General features: G+C 40.2%; 1 protein-coding gene across 2 annotated transcripts in view; it reads left to right on the top strand.

Moving 5' to 3' along the window:
- Positions 1-18,990, top strand: part of LOC136435829 (carbohydrate sulfotransferase 15-like) — a 54,556-nt gene that overhangs the window by 9,890 nt on the left and 25,676 nt on the right. For both annotated transcript variants that reach the window (XM_066429543.1, XM_066429542.1), the window contains exon 2: positions 4,786-4,985. In XM_066429543.1, coding sequence (XP_066285640.1) covers positions 4,927-4,985 — 59 coding nt within the window. In that variant the 5' untranslated portion in view covers positions 4,786-4,926. The remainder of the gene's footprint in view (positions 1-4,785; positions 4,986-18,990) is intronic.

The raw sequence follows: 18,990 nt of genomic DNA, 5'->3' as shown, positions 1-18,990 counted from the left end.
TCGGACAAATACCATGTACACCTCTGATCCGGCAATTACGACCCCGTACACGTCAGGATCCGTGATGCGTCTGTACCTGAGGATATTTGCGCGGATCCTTCGTTTTTTAGATATTTGTCAATATGGCAGAAAAGTTCGGATCCTGAACATCAAATACACACTGCACAAAATGACCTCAGATCATGACGAGTCCGGCGGATCCGCAATCATGCATCATATAGCAGATACGCAACGTCTCCGATTGGATCCGATGCTCCTCAGAACCGACAATTCCGGATCCTTGATATGTTTCATATACAGATACAATATTTAATCGGATCTTTCGTTTTTCATGGATTTGCCAATTCTAACGCGTGGAATGATTTTGTCATCTTCATTCGTCGCCCCCCCCCCCCACACTCCCTCATTGTACCACCGGTTGGGTTTCGATTTGAAATTTAGGAGGACTGCCCCATGGTAAGTATAGTTTACTAAATTTCTTCTTCTAACTCGTTTCAGTTATCCTGCCAATATGTTCTTGAAATACCATCGCATGACACAGACATGTCCCTAGCTGACCTACCATTCCTAACTTTAAAGTCGTTCATATTTTCCAATGGTCAACAGACATTCGTTTCGGGTTTAAGATACGAAACAGCAAACAGTTGAGGAATAAATAGTGATCCTGTAAAGTAAGGTAGGAAGCAGTAGTGTTTTAGGTTATTATTATATCCAGTTACAGCTGTTTAATGAATATCATATTTAAGTTAGAAATGTACGCTCTAAGTATTCAATTTAACCACATCCAGACTGGGCTTTTTTGGTATATCTTACCCCCTCATAATTTCCGAACGGTATGATGTATCATCACCAGATTTGCAGGGAATGATGTTCACATCAAGTTTAAGAATTCCTGTAATTTCGGTGACGTTATGACGTAATATAACGTAATTATGACGTCATCGATGTGATTTTATTGGCTAAATAGAGAATTCCCGTAATATCTAAAGGTATTTAACAAAACAGTTTGTTATTCATTTTAAGGTATCCAAAGGCATACGACGTCAATGTTAAGTACGTTGACGTCAAAATGACGTTATAGACTGACGTAATGTGTTGTTAGCGATCCCGTGGGATTCGCCATCTTGGATTTTGACTGGTAATCAAATTCGCATAAATTATAGATATTAAATCATGAAATTTACATCTTATTACATATGATGTTATACATGTAGGAAAACAAGTGAAGTTGTGCAAGAAAACCCGAGAAGTATCATTGTTTTTTTTTTTAAATGTGATTTTTGCAAAAAAGCCTGTCAGAAACCCGTTGTCATGGCACCATAAAACATGATACACTAAAACCATTATCATAAAATTGTTGCCAACAAAATTTTAGGAAAATGCACCAAGTTTGGTAGTCCAAGCATACATCGTTTGGCAGTAATACGATGTCAAAGTTGGCGCGGGCACTTTTAACTCCCACCCAAAGTCTCAGCTGTCAGAAGATCCACTGCTGAGTACCTCATGCCCCTTTGGTAAGGCTAAAGTCTATCATAGGTACACTTGAATGTTAGCTGAGACAGGCATGCTGAATTTCCATTTTCCCTTGTTTTTCGTTAACTGCTGTGATTAAACGAAGCACAACCATCACAGTTATGTCAAAATCTCGTGACATGTTCCTTTAACATGTGAATTGATACATCTTCATCATTTCGTTTTGTCATGTAGTAACAGGTTTTCCAAGCTGAGTCCAACATGCAGATACAGAAGAAATCAGCCTTGCCTGTACCTTACCAAGAGTGTTTCGAAGAATTTTACTCAGATGTAGTCAGAGAATGGGGAAAGGACGATTATACACATGCAGTTCCAAGACATATACTACTCAAGTTTAAAATGTGGCATGCCATCATGGTGACAGTATAATGTTACTATCTATTTTCAACCTCTGTATTTGAAATTAATTGTATCTGATAGCTTTTAGACGAAGAGCTGGCCACAGAGGCTTTTATTACTTTAGTAGAACATGTAGACAATTTTGGTCCAAGGGCACTATACAGCAGTTAATATTACCACCATGATGTGATTGTGTCAATTGCAATACATTTTATAATTTGTCAAAACATTGTGCTTACACCACCCCGATTTACTGACATTAACTTGCATATGCAGTGGTGCTTTGAGTATGTGAATGTCCCTCAGCCTGCCTTAAACGAAATGGATTCAGCCAAATAGTACGTCCGTATTGCATTAGATAGCTTTTGAACTTAGAAATGCTTAAAAAGGCTTTCCCAACCTCCAGTCATTGAATAATGATGTTTGGGCATCGTCAAATTGAGAATGCACGCGTATTTATGAATAATCAACCATGTACCATTCTTTCAAACTTTGAGTGTTTGATCTGTACATATTCGTCGCAAATACGAACATATTCTAATTCAAAACATGTACAAGATTGTAGAAAGTCTGTATGTTGGATCCGTCTGTATCCGTGGCAAATACATACAGTACGTATCCGTCAGGATCTGTGTCATTTCTCTACAGTGTACGGCTCCGTATACGTCTAAAATATCTTATTTTCGGATTGCTCCGGAAATATTCCGGTGTGGATTTAGTCGGATCCGTTACGTTGGTTCCGCCTGTATCCGTCAGTAACGGCCATGATTTGCGAGAGACGAAGTGAAAACTAAAGATTGGGAGCAAAGTTGAGAGATACATGCACATATACAAATCAGATGGAAGAGGGATAGGAGGATATAGTGCGCATTTGAAGAGTGAAGTGGAACAAAAGTTGACAGAAGGGAAATGGAAAAAGCGCTTGAAAAGGTTAAGGTTTGAGAGATTCTTACCCGTATCTTAACCTCATTCGAGGGTTATTTACACTGCGCTACCATTGGTCATCCGAAATATCCTAATTAACAAACACTATATAAGGCATACGCCCCTTATCACTGTGGCCTTTTCATTTCGGAGACATCCAACACCGGAGAGCACGGTTGGGGCCGACCATTCAGTGTAGGTCCAGGAGGAGTGATTAGAGCGAGATTAAAACGATAATTCTGGATTTAACCCTGATACAGAAGAAATGCCCACCTGCGGGGACTCGGTTCTCTCCACGCGACTTCGGCAATGTCCTATAACTTATATTAGGATGATCCGATGATTGCGCAGTGAGGATAGTAAACATAGTGACGTGGGATTTGGTATTATTTCTGTAAAGATACCATTCAAACAACATGTACCCTCACTTGGGTGTCGGTGCGCTAAAGGGAGACACTGAACCATGAACTGTGACACGATTGGCAAAAAAGTTACGAGTCAAATTTGTTAAGGAAAAATTAGCAACATTTTCGCATAGTTTTTGTCTAATCAGCATGCACATTAAACAAAAGCAAACGCGGCTTTTATAGACCAATAGCGGCTAACGGTGTAGCATAACAGCAGTCGAGATTTGCACACTCTCGTTCCCTGCTAAATACTGACATGACAGACGGGGTCTGTTCCTTTATTCACTTATATTTGTTTACAGATGGACAGTACAAGAAATGTTTATGCTATATCCTCTGGTCAAGACTAACGCAAAAAAAACAACTACCGTACTTACTTCGGCACACAAAAAATATTGATGATAAGCTCATGGCGGAAAATTTTAAGCCCCAAGTACATGGCACCAGTAAACCGCAAAGGATAAAAAATTAGCACTATTAAAGGAACAGTAATACTTAGCAGCTTGAAATTTAAATGAAACAAAAACCTAAGTTGGCAGAAGATAAGTCATATCTAATGTCGAGATTTTCCGCAAGCCATCAAATGAAATCCGATGTTATCCAAAGTTCGGAGTGGCGTCATCTTTACTTTTGCCAGCGGCCGGGGTGGCAGAAGTTGGCAGAAGTTAGAAATACAATGTTGTCTGACGTTAGGAGTGACGTCATCCTAACTTTTGCCAGTTGGTATTTTATGCATTTAGAACTACTCGGCAATCATCGTAACTTCTACCAACTTCTGCCACTTCACTCTGATGCTCGACTTACCTCCATGTCTGAAAATTCGAAGCACAAGTAGCATACCATAATAGTCAAAAGTCCCTTAAGTGTTTTTAGACACCATAATTTGCTAGTACTTTTTTGTTATTTCCAGCGTTCCACGCACGGCACGCCGTTTCAGTGTTTACATGGTATGGGAAACGACAACCAATTGCAAAAGGCGATGTTTTGTCGTTGATGGCCTAATTGGCCGTTTCGGGTTAAGTCAATGAGGAAGTGCATTATAAATTCCCGTCGAATTGTCAAACTGAAGCTGTTTGCCAAACTGAAGCTGAATGATAAAGATCGCGACACCCGACCAGAGTTTGGCGGGGGAGTGGAGGTTGGGACTGGTTGTAATCTTTTTCTGCCTCAGTTATGTCTGCCTAGGCTAAAGAACCAGAGTACCAATGCCAATTAGCACTAAAGTCATACTCGTTTGGTAAACTATGGGTGGATTATCGATGCTTGGTTTTTGAAAACACCATGAGAGCTAAGCTAACACCTTTCGGTAAATCGCGGTCTCGGGCAACTTGTTTTGTTCTTGTTTACGTCGGTAAGATCAGCCTCCTTGGGAAAATGATAGACTCTATTATTTAAGTTATGGCCACGCAGGACAGCCGAGAAGTACTTGTCAATGCTACATGTATGTTGCTTGCTTTTACAAATTTAAGCCATTTTGTCATGGTTTTGTTATGTTGCATACATCGGTAAATCGGATCATTCTAGGCTAGTATTGCGGGAGAAAGATTCTAGAAATCTATATGTCTTTTTTTTTTTTTCATAGTTGTTTACAACCATCCCACACAAGACGCTCCCAAGCTACAAAAACCCGTGTTGGATTGCGAACGTTCCAGAAAATGTGCTGGATTTAAACCCATATAGAAACAAAAGATACGACAACAGGATCAAGAACAAGCCGAAGTTAATGGGCAAGCATTTATGGGAATCACTCACAAAGAATAGGACTGGACACTTTCGATTGAGGTAAGCACTCGGATCGTTTGTGGCTTGATGTGGCTCATGACGCGACAATAAGGTATTGTTGTTTAGTTTCGTCGGTGTAGTGGTGATAGGTATTATTTAGACTTTTAGACGTTTAGAACTAACTAATGGTACGTATTTCACCATATAAAGTAGGCAATATATGTCATATTCATATGCAGTCTATATGCCATGAAAGGAGGTCATATATATTGAAATATGATGCCAACGCAGAGCAAAACTACAGTTCGGCGATCCCATAACTTCGTCGAATGGTGTTAACTTGTATGAAAGATGTGTTTGAAAGGTGTGATATGGATTGCATACTCAATGTATGAAGATGTTCACGTTCATTTAAAACTTCCGAATGCAAGTATCAAATTAACGTCATTCACATCTTGAAATAATAGCGTTTATTCATCAATTAAGCAAACCATGTCGGTATCTATATAATCGATATATCAATCGGTTTCCTCTGTATGTCACAGTTCTCAGTGTCATATGTCTTGTGAAAAGCACTAGTACTGTCCACATGTTGATCCAAAAATCCAAGCCATATATGTCGCTCTGTCCGTATGGTGTCCTCATATTTAGGTCGCCATCCATCACAAAATAATACATTAAAAGGGAATTTAAACGTTTACTAATTGGCCATGTTATAAAGGACATGATTTGCATACAATGCTTCTCATGATGTTGATTATCACTAAACGTTTCTACCTGCCCAAAACAAGATCCACCAAACCTTGCTTGAATCATCCTCCACCCAAATTTAGATTAAAAAAACTTCCCATTGTAGTACCGTAGGAATTTAGTACTGTAGGAACCCCCAGGGGACCCATCTTCGAATTCGAAGTTGACCATTCTTGACCCCCAACAACCTATTAGATTTCATCGCGATCCATTTAATTTCTTTTGAGTTATGCCACCAACAAACAGACCGGCAAACACAAAATATCCATTGCAGCACCAAAGGACCCCCCAGAAGGCCCATCTTCAAAGTTGACCTTTGTCTCCCCAACAGAAACTTACCTGCCCAAAATCTAAAACATCCGTCTTTATCAATACTTTTATCGCAAACACCATCACTCCACAAATCCCGACCAAAAATATACCCTTCTCCTTGCTGCGAAGGCAAAAAAAGAAGAGAGTGAGAGAACAAACAATATACAAAGGCCAATGACATGATCATACACATTGCATGCTAGTTGGACTGACTCGAGAATTTTATGTAAGTAGGAAAAGATTGAGATGTATTCAAGCAAGTGCTTTTTTTAAAAAAAGCCGGCGTTTTGTCTAGGTTTATAAGTTTGAAATGTTTTTTTTTCCCCTTTTCTATCATTGAAGTAAAATCTAGCAAAGAAATTCACTCAAGAGCTGTTGCGTTAATGAAAAATAATGTCATATTGGGAAAGGAGTGTTTTGATAGAGAAAGGCAAATTGGGGAAAGTAATGTTGAAGTTGCAGCACTTAAGTGCTTTTGAAAAAGCTGATCTTAGCTTATAAAAGTGGAAAAAAAATTGAAGGCTGGGTTTGGAATCTATGAAGTCCTGATCATAAGACAAAGGCATTGTATACATTACATGGACTTTTAAAAGGAAAGAAAAGAAAATCCACACGCGGTATCGATCCTGGGTCTTTTCGATCTCAAGTCCTATGAGCTAACTTGTAACTGACATTCGATGACGTTACTTTATCCTTTAATCTCAATACAAAATATCATTTTTGCCGATTTTTTGAGAGGGGGCTCACCAACCTGCATTGCTTTGGTTTTGTTGTCGCTAATCCTCAGACCTACATTGGCTGAATTTGTCTCTGTGTTGGTGGTCATGTCTTGGAGAATTTGATGGGACTCGGCTGTTTAGGCAATGTCGTCTGCAAAGTCAAGGTCGGTGAGAAGCCTTCTTCCTTTTCAGACTAGCCCAAAATTTGCGTTGTCAATGGCTTTACACATAACATAACCTATGGTGACAATGAACAGCAGAGGGGATAGAACACACCCGTGTCTTACTCCAGTGGCTATATCAAAGCTGTCAGTATAGCCTGGTCGACCTTCATATAACAACTTGATCCCTCGTAAAGATTTCTGAACATGTTTGTGAACCTGTCAGGTGTGCCATATGTTCTAAGTGGTCTCCATAGAGTGTACGCTGAAGCACTGAAGCTTAAACTTTCTGTATCAAAACCCTCTCTGTCACTGTCGCTTTGGTCTGGGAATCCCTCAAAGCCATGATCATTATCTCACGTGGTCTCGGTATCGCCGTTACGTCTGTGGTTGTGTGCGACGTTTGTGGTTCCTCTACCGTGCCGCTGACCTTGTTGGAAGTCATTTCCAGCTATTATTCAAAGCTCTCGCTTGCAATGCCAAACCTCCTGACAGTAAAGTGAAGATATCTGAAAGGGCGATGAACGTCTAAAGTTGTAAAGTAGCCAGTTACGGATACGTTGGAATTCTTAGGTATATGTGGTTTGCTGATTTCATCAATGAATAGTCCTTAAAAGTTGTCTATCGGTACCCATGATAACATCGTTTGTCTAATTTTTGAGGTTGTTGTAATTTTTTTCAAATATTCGTTTTTATTCTTCTCGTTATGAGGTTGTTACGCAAAAACACAGCAGTTATTAGATATCGTCATTCAATCAATACTCGGCGACGACAATGAAATTACATTAATTAAGTCAATACACAGTCGCCAGTTGGTAAAAATTTATTTAACTTTAATGAATCGATCTGATTGTGAAGTGTAATTATGAACAGTCGAATGTTCCTAGCATTTTATGCTACAATTTGTATGGTTTAAGTAAATAACTGTTACAGGTGTTTTTAAAATCGTAATAACCGAGTACTTCACTTCGGGTTACGTTCGGAACTTCGGCACCAGTTTCAATTAATAGCTGATTTCTTGGCCTTCCGCCCATGGTCAGAAACCCGTTGTCAGGGTGACACAAAAATGATGGACTTAAATGATTATAAACGTATTGTTGCAAATTAAATTTTGGGAATAGTCACCAAATCTGGTAGTCCTTACACACGTCGTTCGGCAATTATACGACGTGAAATTTAGCGCAGGCATTTTAAGCCAACCCCCTATCCATCCCAAGTTTTGATAGGGTTAATAAAGTGACCTTTTAGGTCAAATCGAGAAAAAAAATGGCCGAAATGGCAAGGTATGAATGAATACAACCACTCAAAATGATGAAGATTCCCTAATTCAAGTAAATCTCGCCCACAGTTGAGTAGGGTTTCATACATGTAATAAGCCACGAAAAAAATGATGGTATACAGTTCTCAGATAGCAACCAGAAAATGGACTCGGTTGTGAATCACGTCAATACTCGGGTATATCGGGCAAGACACTGAAGGAACGTGGCAATCGCGGTGGTAGGATGCCTAAGTGCCTTTCGATTTCAACTGAGGCTCCTACACGTGCCCTTCTTGTCAGGGAGGTCACAGGGTTCCTTTGTCTTTTGTAGGTAGCCCAGGCTACGTCTGTATTAACCCGTTTTGTTTGGAGTGGATACGGTTTTTCGACGGATTGATTCTTTGACTTGTTTGTTCAAATGTATCCATGGCTTTGCTGTTCTGGGAGCCGAAATTAGTTTGTGCGAGCCTGTTTGCAAATTGCAGTGAATATGTTATAGCTCGAATCCCAGAAGTCCTTCATAGAGATGAAAATATAATTAATGTCTCAAGGTGCGTTTTCGATGTGTTCATGAAGACTCTGACTGTTTGCTTTGTCATATGACCACACAAGGCGTTTTCCGCTGAGCCGGCATAGTTTTAGATTAAGTGCGGTAACTGTTGACTGTTTCAGTCCATGGTTCAGGAAGATATTTTCTAGTTGCCGGCCTGTGTTGTCAGTTGCGTTGCTGTTCAACCAGTTGCTGTTCTTCGCGTTAAAGTCCCCCAATTTGACTTTAACAGCCTGATTTGGTTTGTGGTTTGCTGTACTTGATCTTTTTAAAGATCATTAAACGTGTCATCTGAAGATAGCGGTCGGTATGTAAAGTTGATTAAGAAATTGTTATTGGCTTTTATATCTCTGTCTGCAAGTCGTCACTTACCAAAGTCTCGCTTACGCATATACTTACACCGTAGACAACAACGACCTGAATTCATTTATCCTGGGAAATAAGCTTCGACTATTCAGGTGTACTATGGTCAGTAGGTTTTTTACCAGGAGTTTGAGTTTAAGAACAGTTCCGCCGTATCTGACGTGGGATTATGATGTATAATATGGTTTTGCGTTGTAATCATGGGTTGGATTGTTACATTGTCTGTTCCAGGTTGCAGGGACATGGCGCAAAAACAGAGAACATGGAGCAAGAACGAGAAAATTGTCAGTGGGTTTTCGAACATCTTGTTAGTTACTTACAGTAGCACTCTTCAGCTTCCTCCCTTTTGTCCGTTGGGAGGAAGAAGGGACAGCTTTTTTTTTCTTGAATCTTGTGAGACCCCCAATATTTGTCAGTAGGGACCCTGGTAGTGGTCACATCCGACGTTTTTTTCTGCTTTTTTCTTTACCTTTTTTCCGTCCGACTTTTTTTTTTTCGTTAAGTCTTGACACAGTAGATTCAGAGGATTCGTCGGAATCGCTCCGGCTGAATGGGAGAGGTCGTTTGGACCCAATTTCATTGTCTGGTCATTCATCCGCGCTGGGATCACCCGACTCATTCAGTTTGAGCTGGAGACCCTCTGCTGGCCGGGTATCCTCTGCAGTATCATCAGACACCCACTCGCTGACCCCATCATTTGGAAGGGGCTGGGACTCAGGTGTACTTCCCACCTACCTCCCACCTTCTTGGGGTGGCTCTGTGTTTTGTCGGACTGGAGGTCATCGGCTTACTGGACAACCTCCATGTCCTCCGTATTAGACGTTCGCTCGTTGTCTCCTACTGTTGGAGAAGACTGAAACTTAGAGGTATTCCAATCTCAGTTGGGGCACTCTCCTGGACAGAGGAGGGATGCTTGGATTTCCTAGCCTCGGTGATATTCCCCTCCTTCTTGTTTTGCACGGGTGTTGGCACACTAAACAAGCTAAAACAATTGTCTAAAAAAAAGGCAATCAGGAAAGTATGATCGGAAGGACTAAATTTGGAAGCAGAAATCTAGAACGCAACACAAATGTTCTCGAAAGACAGAAGCGGGGAATCAGGATTGGAACTGCGAGCCGGTCCTGCAACGTGAGACGGGTGGGATGGAGGGCCGCGTGTGGCCGAGGCGAGTCCGAGAGAGGACGTCGGTAGTCGAAAAACGTCCAGAGACCATTCAAAACTGAGTGCACGAACAAAGTTCAACCGCCCCTAAGGGAGCTCCACGATTTCAGAAACAGTCCTCAAGCGACATCAGACCTAACGATCCAGCATATCTCTTTTTGTAAGTTAGCACTTACAAACATAGTAACAGGCACAGAGTCATGGTTCAATCTAGACATACATGTAGCAAGAAGTGAAATATCCCCTGGCAACAACATAGCGCACCGTAAAGACAGGCAAACTGGCCCCGGGGGAGGTGTATTCCAGACCAACAGGGATGATTTGATAGTCATTCGTAGACCCGATCTAGACACAGATTGTGAGATTCTTTGGACACAAACTCAACTTGCAGGAAGGAAACCGCTAATGATTGGTATATACTACAGACTACATCTGACCAGGGAAATAGTCTAGATGAACTTGATAGGTCTATATATGAAATTGGAGCTAAGATTAACTAAGACAACGTTATCATCCTCGAAGATTTCAACACTCCTTGCATTAATTGTGATACCAGCGTAACAGATAACATAAAGAACTAGAGTTCCACGAACACATTATCTTCGCCAAATAATCAAGGCTTATTATGGAAAAATGGAAAGTGATGAATATTTACGTGCTTATCACCCCCTGCAAATATGATCATGCACCATACCATTTGGACGTTATGATTGGGCGAATGAGTCCAGTCTAGATAGGGTTAAAATCATTTGGTGGTACAGGATTAGTATATGTGTAGAGTGTGCTGATATATGATATAACTGGTCATGAAAAAATGTGAGTATGTTGATATTATATGGGCCACAAAGGTTCGATATGGCAGTGTTGAAAGTTGAAAGTGATGATGAAATAGTACAGTCAATACATATGAATAGAATAGATCTGGCACGTTTTATGTGTTTTTAGTCAGGCTTTCTATTTTGTCCCTATTTCGGTATGTCGCCAACCGTGTTGAACAAAAATGCTTAAACTGAATGCGTCAAAAAACAGCAGGACCCACACCTCTGCTTGGAGAATAGTTTATTTATTTGACCTACATGTACGTTTATGCAAGGCTATCTGTTTACATGACCTGACACTTTCCCATGTCCCATTGAAAGGCAGTGGGTTAAAAAACTTTCCTTACTAATTATGCAAATTAGCTCCTTATTTGCATAATTAGTCATTGATAAAGTAAAGCACCATCCGAGCTCTCTACATACCAAACATCACGACGATCTGTCGACCCCTTCTCAAGTTATTCATGTCCGAATGTCAAAACAAAAACACCAACTGCAGTTCTTAACAAGCCGCTAGGGGGCCAAAATTTACAGAACTTACTTTCTGTGGCATAAACTATCTACCACACAAAAATCATGACCATAGCACTTTCAGAAAATATGCCCCTAAATTTTGAAGCTCTGCTGCAGTACCTTTGGTACCCACTAGAAGGCCCATTATCGAACTTGACCTTCCTTTCTGTAAATCCTACCCATCCACCAAATATCATAAGGATCCATCAACAGCTTCTCGAGTTATGCTGGCGACATACAAATACACATCCACACAAAGCCCGCTGCAGTACCGACGGAAAATACCAGGGGAACCATTTTTGAACTTGACCTCCGCTTCTACAACATCTACACACCTGCAAAAAATCCTGAAGATCCATCAACGTTTCCGTCACTTTTTTTGCCTACATACAAACACACAAAAAATGCAAAGTCCGCTGCAGTACTATTGAAAAACGCATGGTAAACCATTTTCGAACTTGACCTTCTTTTACACAACCACTACACACCTACCAAAAATCATAAAGATTCATTGAAGTTTTCTTGAGTTATGCTCCTGACATACATTCAGACCCACCCAACAGATTTTTCAACCGAAAACATAATCTTCTCCGAGTACAAGTACTCGGCGAAGATAACTATACCGGGCAGGTAAAGAAGCTATTGCATTTAGTGGATGACCATGGACTATTCCGAACAGTTCAAGAACCAACTACAAAACTATTCGACCTCGTCTTAGCTAACAACCCCAACATTATTGACAAAACCACGGTAGTCCAAGGAATAAGTGACCAAGACATGGTCCTGGTGGACGATAACCTGGCACCGAAACAGAACAGAAAACCCGAAAGAAAAGTATACATTCGTACAAAAGCTGATGAACCGGCTATTAAGGATGATCTTACAGATTATGCAGAGAACTTTGACAAAAAATGCAAGGACATGTCCGTGACAAAGAAGTGGACAGACTTCAAAGACAAAATGATGCACAATGAATAAGCGCGTGGCTAGTTAAATAACATCAAGCTGTTATAACCTGCCCTGGTTCAATAGAAACTTGAGAAAGTATTGTCGCAAGAAGCAACACCTTTACAACAAAGCTAAGAGAACAGGACAGAAAGAAGACTGGAACAAATATAAGAGAGTTAAAGGGGATCCAAAAGAGCATAAAAGCAGCACAGTCAAAATATGTGGCAGACATACTGGGGGAAGCCATAATTGACAAATCCAAAACATTCCGGTCGTACATAAAAGATCTGAGGAGAGTATTTGTCAGGGTAGCCCATCTAAAGGTGGGAAATATCATTATCAGCGACAGTGAGAAAAAAAGCAAAGCACTCAGCTCACAGTTAAAAAGTGTATTCGCAGAAGAAGACACCTCAGACATGCATTTAATTGGACAGCCATGTACCCCTCCCATGGAGCATATCAAAATCTCCACGGATGGTGTCGAAAAAATGCATCATGGTCTCAATCCCTCTAAAGCATCCGGACCAGACCAAATACCACACTGGTTCCTAAAAATGACGGCTAGTGAAATTGCAACTGTGTTGACCAAAACTTTCCAACATTCCTTAGACACAGGAGAAATCCCCAAAGACTGGTGGGATGCAAACATATGCGCCATGTAAAAAAGAAAGGGTGATAGAGCGGTCCCAAGTAACTACAAACCTGTTTCACTGATCTGTATATGCAGCAAATTACTCGAACACATTATCCACAGCCATGTCATGAAGCACCTTGAGAGTCACAGTATATTGACAGATTATCAGTATGGATTCGGAGCCAAGCAATCCGCAGAAACACAGCTGATACTAACAGCTCACGACATAGCGGGTGCACTCAACAATAAACGACAGGTGGATTTAGCAAGACTTGATTTCACCAAAGACGTTGAAACAATCCCCCATAACAGACTTATCTCAAAACTGGAGTACTATGGAATTCAAGGCACTACACTGAATTGGCTGAAGGCTTTCCTGACCAACAGGGAGCAGACAGTGGTGGTAGAAGGGAAGGCCTCAGCTCCGGTTGGAGTAGCGTCGGGAGTTCCACAAGGAACCGTCCTGGGACCATTGCTCTTCCTTTTGTACATAAACGACTTGTCAGATCAGTTTGATTCAAATGTGAGGTTATTCGCCGATGACTGTCTGTTATATGTTTAATTGTCCACACATCATGATTCATAACTTCTGCAAAAAGATCTGAACGCGCTCAAGGAAAGGCAAAGCAAATGGCTCATGCAGTTTAATCCAAACAAAATACTACATTATGCACATAACAAGCAAAAAGACAACACATGTAACTAGCTTCCAGTTTTGCGGTCAGACTTTAGCAACAACAATAAAAAACACCCAAACCTGAGTGTTACATTAGCAACCGACCTAAGGTGGAGTGCCCATGTCAACAGCATAACAAACAAGGCTAAGCAGACGTTGGGACTGATCAAACGTAATTTGTGGGCATGCCCGTCAAAGGTAAAATCCCTTACGTACACGTCACTAGTAAGACCAAAACCTGCAATACGCCGCAACAGTATGGGATCCATACACAAAGAAAGACAAGGATAAACTGGAGAGGGTGCAGAACCAAGCAGCCAGATTCTGCACGAACAACTACGCCGGGGGTGCTAGTGTCTCCAATATGAAAACAGATCTGCAGTGGATGTCACTCGAAGAGAGAAGGAAAATGTCCAGACTATGCATGATGTACAAAATTACTAATAAACTGGTGAACGAACCGACTAATAAGTATCTGATACCAGCTCAGAAAAGGAAAAGAAATAGCCATGTCTTTAAGTATCAGACTTTTCATCCTAGGATAGATGTGTTCAAAAATTCATATTTTCCTAGAACGATCGTAGAGTGGAACTCGTTGCCACCAAGTACCGTGGACGCATCCTCATTAGACAGCTTTAACCAATGCATGCAGTTAGATATGCGAAGGTTAGACTTTGCATATATAACCAGCTGCTGCTGCGCCGCGTGCCTGCGAAGCTGGTGTGTTACGCCGAATGGTTGTTATACCTACTATATAGATAGAGATACAGATACATATCCGCCGAAATCCGACCGAAGAAAGCATTCCTGTGGCACGGGACAGTCTGCTTGTCTTTTACTTTCCACTACCGTGGATAAATTGGTGAAATTGATTTTGCATTGCAAAGCTGAAAACGTAAAAAAAGTGGAGGCATTCGTTACGGCAACATCACTCTTTCAGTACATCATTTGTGCATGGCACGTTTATTTCGATAGATGTATTGCTCCAGCTGACGTAATCCAATTCTTCATTTTCAAGTGACGTCACAATCGCGTTCGAACGTGAAGTCGGCCACGTTGGATGATAAGCTGTTCGATCTCTGCACGGCTGTGTGTTATGACGATGGACCCGTCAGTGGAAGGAAGCAGTTTTATTCAAAACGGGCTAGAAGTTTGACAATTTAACCGCGGGCCCAATGAGTAAAGGATACGACCTACTCACCGTTTCTAAAATTTTATTTCATATCAATCTAATAATGCTCTTTTTTGGCAGAATAAAAGTTGATTTGTCACATGGTCGGTCATGGACGTAATGCTCGTGTAACCTAGCGCGTAAATTTCTTAAATGGGTCGGTTGACGAGTCTGTGAGCTCCGAATGGCCGTTTCCAGCACGTACCACGACTTTTTTTCACCTTCAATAATCGGACAAGAGTGGTCGCTAGAATCTGGCGATGGTCGCTTAAGCTTTGCACAATGCTCTAAAAGAAACCTTTCGTCACTCGATGGATTTGTATAGAATCGAAAGTCTGGCGTACCTCCAACTTGTGTAGGGGAAAGCTTCTATGAGCCTTGGTCAAGATCCTGTCAACTTAAAACAATTTCGCACCTTAACAGAGTTAAACAGATGCCATGCATTTTAAGTTTGCAATTTAATTATATAGTGAACGCCAACTCGACCCGTTAATGTTAACGTTCCATGTTTGTTTACTTGATCAAATGACTAAATGAAGTTATGCTTTCTGTAATTTTGTTAAATAAGCCTTTGTTATAGAGTGGTACAAATGAAAACATTACTACTCGACAAATTATAAAACTCGGACGTTTCGGGCGTCCATCCGACTGCCTTTTATCAACGAGAAGAATAACGAAACCTTTGTTATAGTTTGTATGATGATGATAGTTTTGTACGGGGTGTCCCGGTGGTGTAGTGGTCTGCGCTTCAACTTCTTCACCACAACTGGTTCAAATTACTTGGACCAGAAGGCCCGGGTTCAAGCCCCAGGTAGGACACCTATGGACAAGAGGCGCATTGAGTCATACCAAAGACTTTATACAAATGGTACATACTTCTGAAACAGGATGGAAGTTAAACACACTTCACTGCCTGTGGACTAGCCCCCTGCTGCAGTGATTGCGCAACAGTGTGGTCCAGGGCTATAAAACGGAGATGGGCACCGTCCTATACATCAATAATGGTGTGGGAGGATTTTAAATAACTAACTAACTAATAGTTTTGTAAACACAGTCATGTGAACATACTCTATTGATAAGAGTTACCAGAAAGTTAATCAAAGTTTTCTTTACAAATAAAATTAAATCAGTATAACGTTGGCATTGTGACCATGACAGAGTTATACTGATGTCATTTCATATGAATGGACCGAACCTTTTGGAACACCCTATTACGAAATGTAACGTTAATTAAGCTAGCCGAAATTGTCTAGACTTTGAACTATCAAATGAACACACAAAGCATGGTTTACAAAATTGGAATATATTATTTTCTCTTGTTTTATCAGGAGGTATGCGGCCTTAAATATTGTGTAACAAACCAGTTTCTACGCCTGTTCTTGTAGGAATTAGGTTGCCCACTTAGGATAAAGCGAAATTACTTACTAGTTTTCTCTTGTATGAAATTGTATTGGTCTTTTTTGCGCCTCTCTATAATCTTGTCACGGTGATGATCCGTATTATTTCTGACGGAAGTACGCACGTAAAATTTGCAATCCCAGACGCGACCGTCGTGCGACGGAAAAAAAGCTGAAAATGCTCATGAACACGTACACAATTTCGCCATAGTCCCGAAGTGGAGCCTACTTGGAAGAATTTCCACGTGTCAGATCAAGCATCACGTGTCAGATCACGCCCTAGTCTGTCTCTGCTGTCAATTTGTCCATTTTCTGATGGCATATCTTTTATGGCATATCGGTTGTATTTTCCATCAGAGTAAATAAATTCAGCCTCGTTCGTTAAGTCTGCTAAGGATGTTAACCATACTGTATGTTTGATTCATTTTGGGCCTTTGTTTGTGAGGGCCGTATGCATGTTGTTATGGTTTCTTTCAATCTTTTTTTTACAGCAAAGACATCACAGTTCACAACAAAGACATCACAGTCTGGAAAAGCAAAACTATTCAACAATTAGAACAGCCTAGATTCAAATTTTGTCAGTTACTGAGAAGCACAAAAGCGGCCAGACGGTTATCCATGAGAGCCGCAAGTGAAAAATCGTAAAACGCTGGAGACAATTTGAACATCGATGCTCGGCGACAGTTTATTTTACTTGCGACTTACCTGCGATCATCGTGAGATGTATGTGCCTGGGGATTAACATTTGAGTGGATCACAGTTAGCCTTGTTTTGTGGTGAGCTAAGTGTATAAAAACCTTTTGAAATGCCGGTTGTCTAAAAACATACTGATCAAAATCTATTGCTGCAACTTTGTCCTTATATCTAGCGTTGGCTAGGCTACTTAATAATCCACAGCATGGAGACAAAAACAGCATATTAGGACCCGCAGGTAACTTTGATAGTGCCGTTGTTCTATATTCTGCCAGGTTATCATCCAACATGGCGCCTGTGCGTGACGTAGCGGTTTTCGAACGTTCCGTGAAAACAAAGAATAGACCATCGAGGTTAAAGTGGGGTACATGTAACCACATCGCTTGTCATATACAACGTCACGCGAGAGTTCAGGTTACCAACGCGTAAGGTCCCATCGATTCTAAATTGACAGAAAACATGCATATATGAACCAGTCCATGATGGAGCCAACCAGTTAGAGTATGTAACAGGTTCGTACTAATTTTGGTTGAAACAATGATGTTTCTTATGTTTTCTCGCTCAACCACACTAGTTTTCCTACATAACATTATATGTAATTTAATATGACTTCCCTTATCATGTAACTACTACATTATCTGATATCTATATATTAAGTATTAACCCTATCCAGACTGGGGGGGGGGGGCTTAAACTTTGACATCGTATAACTGCCGAACGACATATGCTAGGACAACCAAACTTGGTGAATTTTCCTAAAATTTAGTTGGCAACAATATCATGATAATTGTATAAGTTTATCATTTTTCGTGTTGCCATGGCAACGGGTTTCTTGAAGAAATTTTTGCAAAAATCAATGATTTTTTTTAAACAATGATATTTCTTAGATTTTCTTGCTCAACCACACTCGTTTTACTACATGTATAGCATCATATGTAATAAGATGTAACTTTCATGATTTAATATTTATAATTTATGCTAATTTGATGACTAAATTGGTCAAAATTCAAGATGGCGGACCATTATACTATTCTTGGTATTAACAGGCTTTTTCGCCTTCAAAATCGTCAGTACGTGGCATTTTCTTTACCAGAAATATTTAGATTAACGTTTCTACTCTATGTTTAGTGCTTTTTTGGGTCTTAAGTGGAAAAAAAGTATTTTTGAAAAGTTCAAAATGGCCGACCAAGATTGCGGATCCAAAGGGGTCGCTAACAACACGTGACGTCATTTAATGACGTCATTTTGACGTCAACGTAGTAACGATTTACGAAATATGTCTTGGTATACCTTAAAATCAACAATACATACTAATTTGTTTAATAACTTTAAATATTACGGGAATTCCCTATTTAGCCAATAAAATAACATCAATGACGTCATAATTACGTCATATTACGTCATAATGTCACCAAAATTCTAGGAATTATAAAACTTTACATGAACATCACTTCCTAAAAATTTGTGTAGGATACATCATACCGTCCCAGATATCCAAAAAAAGCCAAGTCTGGATAGGGTTAATAGCCTTTTTCGCCATCAAATTCGTCACTTTCTCGTATTTTCTTAACCAGAAACATTCAGATTAACGTTTGTTTGTTTTGATTTTAATCCTGTTTTAAGGTCATAAGTGGAAAAAAATATAATTTAAAAAAAAAAGGCCGACCAAGGGATCGCTAACAACACATGACGCCAATCTATGCCTTCGACGTAGATACCACTGACGTCAGATGTCTTGGCATACATTAACATCAATAATTCACAATATGTAGTATATTACCTTTAGATATTAAGGGGATTCCCTTTTGAGCCAATAAAATCACATCGATGACGTCACGATTACGTCATATACGTCATAAAGATACCAAAGTTTAAGGAATTATTAAAATATACGTATACATTACTTCCTGCAAATTTGGTGATGATACATCATAATGTTTA

Source organism: Branchiostoma lanceolatum, chromosome 5 (genome assembly GCF_035083965.1).
Source record: "Branchiostoma lanceolatum isolate klBraLanc5 chromosome 5, klBraLanc5.hap2, whole genome shotgun sequence".
NCBI classification, from domain to species: Eukaryota; Metazoa; Chordata; class Leptocardii; order Amphioxiformes; family Branchiostomatidae; genus Branchiostoma; species Branchiostoma lanceolatum.
This window is presented reverse-complemented; position numbering and strand designations above follow the sequence as displayed.